This window comes from Anopheles stephensi, chromosome 2 (genome assembly GCF_013141755.1).
Source record: "Anopheles stephensi strain Indian chromosome 2, UCI_ANSTEP_V1.0, whole genome shotgun sequence".
NCBI lineage: Eukaryota > Metazoa > Arthropoda > Insecta > Diptera > Culicidae > Anopheles > Anopheles stephensi.
This window is the reverse complement of record NC_050202.1, coordinates 20998373-21006253: the sequence shown is the minus strand read 5'-3', so window position 1 is coordinate 21006253 and position 7881 is coordinate 20998373. Positions and strand designations below refer to the sequence as shown.

The 7881-nt window shown below is 47.4% G+C and overlaps 1 protein-coding gene across 1 annotated transcript; it reads right to left on the bottom strand.

The window, feature by feature from the left end:
• Positions 1-5266: 5266 nt before the first annotated feature.
• LOC118503494 (zinc finger protein 260-like) lies at positions 5267-7645 on the bottom strand. The gene is made up of 2 exons (XM_036036819.1): positions 7386-7645; positions 5267-7293 (listed from the first exon to the last, which is right to left on the bottom strand). Exons 1-2 carry the CDS (start codon positions 7551-7553, stop codon positions 5485-5487), a joined length of 1977 nt encoding a protein of 658 aa, XP_035892712.1. The 5' UTR covers positions 7554-7645; the 3' UTR covers positions 5267-5484.
• Positions 7646-7881: the final 236 nt, after the last annotated feature.

Genomic DNA, 7881 nt, shown 5'->3' with positions numbered 1-7881 from the left:
GTTCCAAGTTCAACTCATCGCATGGGAAATCGAGAGTGAGATGATAATGTGGAAGAGTACGCCTTTTTGCCAAACCTTCCAAAGAGTTTAATCTTAGCAATCATTCAAAAATGTCCCGTCCCAACCGGTCCGAAGGAGGGCACACAGCTAGTAGCGGCAGGGGTTTCCCCACTTGACAGCTGCCACCCGGACCCGGAAGGAAGCGCGTGCACCGTTGGCGTGTGTGCTCTGGTACGCCGTTGTAAAGTCCTGCTCGCCACTTGCCGCTTTCCGAGAGGCTCACTGAGAATGAAATCACTGATGAAGCATTTAGTACACTCAGCAGTAAATCAGTATGCAAATAAACGTGCTAACGTGGACGACTAAGTGAAGCACCGACTGTCTGACTCGACCCGGGGTGGGAAGAAGTTGGCCGGCCGACAAACAGTGGCGGCAACGCACGGGAAACGAATGCTTAAATGCTTGCCTTGCGCAAACCGAGAATCAAATGGTTGTGTGACGGGACACACACACACACACACACTGCAAGTCTCGATCTGAGCTGGTGTCCTTTTGGGATTCCGAGTGCAAGAACCCACCGGAACATCGTCATCGTTCGGGGCCGGTATTACAGGGCGCAAACCCCTTCTCTCTAATCGAGTGTGGAGGAGTGATTTAAACTTCCACTACACGACATCCTTACTGGTGCCGGTACGCTACATTAACTCGCAAAAGCCAAGCGCCGTCGCAGGATGCAGGCCTACCACCGATGGCAGCTTCGTATTGATGCGTACGAGTGGTACCGCCCGGAAGTGCACTGGGTCATCGAGACACACGCCGATGAGTGGCATCGGCGAGAACGGACCCAAAACTTCCTCCACCGGGGGGGGAAGTATGGGCTTTTCGCACGATGAGAAGGACCATCGGTAATTTATGACGATCCTGTCCGGCACCAGCGGGGGTTTGGAGGGTCCTTTTTTGCTCGTCTCACTTTTTGTTTGCATGCGCTTGCGTTTGCATATGTACGGGTGAGGCGTTCCGAGCTGTACACACCGGAGGATGTTCGATGTGATTATCCTCCGCATTACCGAGTGAACATGCTTAAATAAATCGTACCACTACAGTGCGGCTGATTTCTATAGCGACAGGCTTCGTTTGATAGATAATTTCGTGACTATGATTTAATAAATTAAATTAATCGAATGTTCTTAGCTTTTATGTGGTATAATAATATTTGCTCCAATTTTCCACAGGACTAATCGATTCAAGGTGCAGGTTTCCAATGAAGACGTGAAGGATCCGATCACAAAACCTAGTAAAATCTAGTATCATGTGGCTATCGCCGATTGGCCTGCCTCAATCCTCATACTACCCGGTGGAAATGGTGAACTCTTTCTTTTTTTCCCTGGCACTACAACCTCGAGAGGTCTCTCAGCCCTGCTGAGGATTGGATTTTTGCCACCAGTCCACCAGTCCTGCCGAGTGAAGGCTGGTGTCATTATCGTCTCGTCCACTGGAACACCCCAATGGTGATCTTTAGTGTAGTATTTTTTTAATGATTTTTATATGATGCATGTAGAATCGCTAGCTTTCAAGAAGATCGAATATCAGTTTGTTAAGGTGGCAGAATTTTAACTTCCTTAAAAAAATATATATAATTTCAGCACATCATTATTCTTCTTCTCCATACAGGTGAAGGAGGTCTCTGACACCCAAATCCTCTATAAATAAACGAATCTTCTTATTCATTTTGGTATGATGACCTTTTAGGTTAAGCCTGCCACAGTTAACTGATACCAGGTAGTTGGATAAACAGTCCTTGCAGAGTCGTCCAGATAGGATTCGATCTTCGATCAGGCCGATCACCGGTCCTTTTATCCAAATATTGCCGATTTTTTGTAATTTTTTGTTTTTATCTTCCAAGTCTGTTGGTCCAGCTACAAACTAGGCGCTCCAGTGACATCTACACATGAGGAAAATATAATCGAATGTAGTGTCGGGTTTGTCGTCCGCCTGATTTTAGCAAACAATATTGAATGCTGCAAATTTTTATGTAACTTATTTAAAAAAATGGTTCAGGGCAGTTCTATTAAAGAAAAGGTATTTTATGGTGTATTTTCGATTATCCATTCCTAGACTACAAATTCCAAAATCCAATGAGACATGGACTCTGTCCAAAACTGACGAAGCCCTCTTAGCTGCATTTGAGAGGATGATGCTCAGAAGGATTTTTGGCCCCGTATGTGGAGAAGGACAATGGAGGAGCCGCTAGCATGACGAGCTCTACGATGATCTCACCATCGTCCAACGAATTAGACTCGCCAGGCTCTGCTGGGCTGGTGGTAACGTCATGAGAATGACACCGGACGATCCAGCCCGTATTGTCCTTTTAGGCCGTCCGCACGGACAGAGGAGGCGTGGTAGGCCCAAATTGAGATGGAGAGTGATGGCGTTAATGCGTCCGCCAGAACGGCCGCGATAATGGATTGGCAGACGACGGCGCTAAACCGTGAACGGTATCGAGGATTGTTGCAGCAGGCCAAGACCGCAAAGCGATTGTAGCGCCTGATAAGTAAGTAAGTAAGACTAAAAATTAAAATTCTAGAAAAAAGCTCAATAAAGGAGTCTCCCGCGTATTTGAGGGAATATGTGCACTTTCCTACATTTAATGTTCATTCTCAATCAAGTGGCTCTATGGAAAGGAGACGCAGTGTAAAGCTCAGAAGCGTCAATGAACTTAAGAGACATTGCATCCACCGCATATTCCGCACCGCTTTTGCTGCATTTATTGCATTTTCTCGCTTTTCCTTTTCCATCAATAAAATAAACTACCACCACCCCTTTGTTGTGCAGTATTATGTTGTGCGATAGTAAGATATTACACCGATACTACTCCCGTCCATATCTGTCTTTGACTTTACATGGCCGGGAATTGATAGCATACAAACATTGATCCACCAACCCCCAACATTAATGGTTCTAGTGACCTAAAATACAGTACCACTTCACAGTTTTTCTCTCACAAAAACGCCATCGAAAATTGGCCGCTTTTTCATTCATTTGCTTTTGTCACAAGGGCTGGCAAAGGGTCGCGCTACGCCACGTTGACGATCGGGTTAAGTAATGATGGCAGAAAACAGCACCATACCACCATTACCACAACCCCGGTTCTCAGTGGGAACTGTACAGTTAACGTTTGTGCTCATCTGCTCGCTTCGTTCCGTACGTTATCCCTTCGCTGACATTGATGTTGGCGATGAGCGAAAAACGGATAATGAGCTACATGCGCCACAAAAAGAGAGCAGATCCTCCCATCTTTGTGTCGAGGAATGCACGATCGGAACAGGGCTCAAGGAGAGATAAATGGTTTTGCCAGGATCAGATTACAAACACACAGACACACACACCCGTCTCTCTAATCTCCTTACCGGAATCCGGTTGTCAGGGACGAGTCGTCCAAAATTATCCCGTACGGAGAAGCATTTACATAATGAGAACTGCTTTCTAATCACCGTAGCTAGAGCTATAGAGAGAGAGAGAGAGAGAGAGAGAGAGAGAGAGAGAGAGAGAGAGCGAGAGTATGTGAAAGGATCGTCACGTTACATTGTAATGGCGCTCTACCATTGTAGGTGGGCTGGCTTTCGGGTGTAAAGTGTAACATGATTTATGTTTGTATCCAATTGCAAAAAAGACCTTCGGGAAAGGGAAATCTGATTCAATTAGGATCAACGTTGGAAAGCGTATATGGAAAGGGGAAAAAAGGAACATAGTAATCAGTATTGCCGTACAAAGGAATATGCTTTTCGTGGAAATGAGACGATTTGGGTAAACCAACAGGCAACTGCAAAATATAATTTCTGTACAACATAATTATTATTATATCTGTAAAGCGCAAACAATATGCCCGAGACGTTCTTTTTAAAGAAATAAATATGAAAAGCTCATCGTTTTAAAATAAACCGCCAAAAATGGACACTGGGCAATCGAACGGACAAAATAAGCGGTCGGTTTTATGTTTTGTCCGCCAAAACAGTTTTTTGTGAACGCCAAACGGGGATAATTATAAACTTCTTCTTTCTTGGCTCTACAACCTCGATAGGTCTCGACCTGCCATTTCTAGTGACTTGAATTTACACGTCGCTGGATAGTAAGTCCTGCGTACGGGCGGAGGTCTCGGTGAGTTATGAGCCCCGGCCCTGCTATGAGGTGACCGGGCGCCGTTGTTTCCTCTGCCATCGGACCGTTCCCATATAATAATATAATTGCATACAATATATATTAATTGTTGGCCATGGAGAAAGCAGAAAAATATTCGCTCTGCGAGAATGAGCCAACAACAGAACTCTTCTAGGTTCAACCGGCGGATCAAGGTCTTTAGAGGCTCGGAGCGGAATGGCAGTTGAGGCCCCTCTAATTGTGACTCGGTTATGAGTAATACCAACAAGATTTCCCGCACCGAAGAGGCCTCCCTAACTGAAGAGGCCCCGAGCGGCCGCTTCTTCCGCTCCTAGGTTGATCCGCCACTGGGTTCAACAATGAGTATGAGTAAGAAGCGTTTTTTGAGAATTTAAAGAGAATTTCCAGGCGACAAACAAGGATGGACCTTCCTGACACAAAGGATCCAGAACTGTTAAACCAGAAAGAACCTGTAGCAAAATCTTTCCTATGACGATTTGTAGCCTTTTGGGACACTTGTAGTAGGTTTTCACCATCGTAAAAAATGTAAAATGGCGTTACAAAATACAGAGATTTACAGATAGCCTTTTGGGACACTTGTAGTAGGTTTTCGCCATCGTAAAAAATGTAAAATGGCGTTCCAAAATACAGAGATTTACAGATAATATTGATGGAATTAAAAAAAGCATAAAAAACATGCGTTTTATCAAGGTAGGAATAGTTTAGATAATAAAAGAAGTAAAATAAATAAAATAAGCAGATAAAAAGTAAGTGAAATCATAGTCACAATTAAGAGGCAAAATCAAATAAAACTTAGCAAACGAAGGAACCTTTCACGATGTAGTAAATTACAGTAAAAAAATATTTTCCCTTATTTATGACCGTCTTAATTTGCGTTTTTGTGGAGTAATGCATGTAACTCTGGTCCGCAAAACTCATTAAACGATCCCATAGTGCCGAATACTCAAATTTAATTTTTGATACCTGTTAAACCACGTACAATCATTATAACAAAAAATTCAAGTGGAATTCTACCTGCAATGAGCCAACAAAAGCAGCATTTCTCAATACTTTCCTTCAGAAGATATCGTTCAAAATAGGCCTTCTCAAATACAATTTCAATACTTTGCTTTGTAATTTACTATATGCTTTTTGGAATTCTAGTGTACCACAAAATGGTTGTACTACCACTTCAACTAACTTATTTCGGCGAGCCCATTCCGCCTGCCAAAAGATCACTATAGCCTCCATTCACCCCTGTTAATCAACCCTTCCCCTTCCTCACCCGATAGAGTCCACTAACCTGCAGTAGTTCTATTAAGCTTCCCTCTAGTGCTGCTCCATGTAGATCGCTTCCCCTAGGGCCAACATTCCTTCCTCGCCGGTCGCGTTCGTACCTGCTCCGGCGGTCATTTCGAAAAGCGTCCCATCGCTTACCTCACTCGTACCGCCAGCACTCTCCACCGGCGCCGGCTCCACCACACTATCCTTCGCCTTCTTCTCGTGCACCGAACCGACGTGCCGTGACAGATTCGACGGGTCGGAAAAAGATTTCCCACAGTGCTTACAGCTGTACGGTTTTTCCTGCGTGTGTGTCCGCACGTGCTTCGTCAGCGCCCAGCGTTCCACGAACGAACGTGGACAATCGCCACACGCGAACGGTTTCTCGTTCCGGTGCCGGCGTAGATGGGTGTTGTAGTGTTCGCGCAAGATGAACGACTTGTCGCACATATCGCACTCGTACGGGCGCACATTTTCGTGCCGCTTTACGTGTGCCTTGTGCTGGGAGCTTGTCCCGAACCGTGCCTCACACACGCCGCACTGGAACGGTTTGTCGCCCGAATGGACCCGCTGGTGCTCTTTCAAGTTTCCACGCTGCGAAAAGCGCTTCGAGCAGTGTTCACACTCGAACCGCTTCACCCCATTGTGCCAGTCGAGGTGCTTGTCGAAGCCGGATTTGTACGCGAACTGTTGGTCGCACATCGTGCACCGGTAGCGTTTGGTGCCTTCGTGCGACCGGGCATGCTTCGTCAGGGTGGAGCGTGTTTTGAAGGCCGCCTCACACACCGTGCACCGGTGCATCCGGTCCTGGACGTGCGTTTGGCGGTGCCGGTGAAGCAGATTCTTCTCCCGGAACGCTTTCCCACACTCGATGCACACGAACGAATGGTTCTCGTGCGCGTGGACCGCTTCCTCGTGCTCCAGCACGGTGTTCAACCCGGCAAACGTGTTATCGCAGCTATCGCACGCGTACACATTGTCTGCCTTCGGTGGTGCGCTTTGGATTTCGCTTCCATCCTTCGGTGGGCCGCTGTGCTCCCGCGAGCCCTCTCCCTTTCGCTTCGAACCGCTGTCCGTCGGTAGCTGCAAGCCTTCCACCATACCCTTCCCGATGTGCAGGGTTTGCTGCTGGTGGACCAGCAGCTTTCCGTTCGAGCCGAACTTCAGCAGACACGCGGAACACTCGAACAGGATGCTGTGGGTTTTGCGGTGCTTCAGGTAGCGTGGTTCCCGGGCGAAGCTTTCGCTGCAAATGTCGCACACGAACTGGGCGCTTATTTTTTTCTTACCTTTACCATCTTCCACCAGCACCAGATTGCCGATGTCGGTTTTGCTGTGGTTGTGGTGGACGAATCCAATCACACGGCCCTGGTTGGTGGTCGTTACTTCCGACTTTACGATCCAATCCTTTGCTTCCGCTTTCTCCTGCTCGATCGGCTCGGCTGGTTGCGTTCCAGGTACAATTTCGCTTTCCACCGGTTCCGGTGAGGTTTCGGCCGCTGCTGGTGCTGGTTGCTGCGGTGCGGGCAGTGCGGGTTTCGGTGGGGTTTCGATCGGTTTGAACAGCTCATCCAGTTCGAACAGTTCCAGCGGTACGAGCAGACCCTCCTTATCGGCACTAATCATACCCGGTTTGGCAAACAGCTCGTTCCACTCCGGGTCCATAATATCGTACAGCTGGCCAACGTCTTCCACCCGCGCACTGTCACTCTTCACGAGCGCCGGCTGTTGCTTCTCCCTCAGCTGCTCTATCTGCTGCTGGCCCTTCAGGATCATCTCGAAGAATTGAGCCGTCGATTCGAGCTGAATGTGACACCCGGGACAAATCCAGCGCGGTAGCACACCATCGTTGTGCACCTGGAGGATGGAAAACGACGACGATTCAATGCCTGCATACCCACAGCACACGACCCCCCCCGCCCGTACGGAGGGCACACACACTCGCTTACCTTCACCGGCAGGTACCGATTAATCAGCCGGCTGACTTCACATTCACCGTTTGCGTCACGTTCCCGAAACAATGGACGTCCATTTTCGTTCTGTTCGCCGCACAAGCGGCACACTTTCGAATCGAAAAGCAGCGTGTTTGATGCTAAATTTGTGCCCAGCGCGGACATTTTTCATTCGCCACCAGATTGTTACTTTGTTTACATCGGTGAGGATTTTGTTGACGGTGTGAGCTGTCGGCAAGCGCAATGTCGACTTTGCTGTCAAGTTTTCCAGCAGGGCAGTAGGGTGATAAACGAAGAAGGTTCGATTTCTTTCACGATTCAAGTAACATATCTAGGAGTGAGAAGTTGACGGTGAGATGCAGTGAGATATTTTTCTCACTCACCATGCTAGTCGATATTAAAAGATGTGCTTATAGTGCGAAACATACTTTTCTTTCTTGTTTCAACCCCTACCTGAAAAGCAGGAGTGAGACTTGTTGAACGGTCCTGCTGC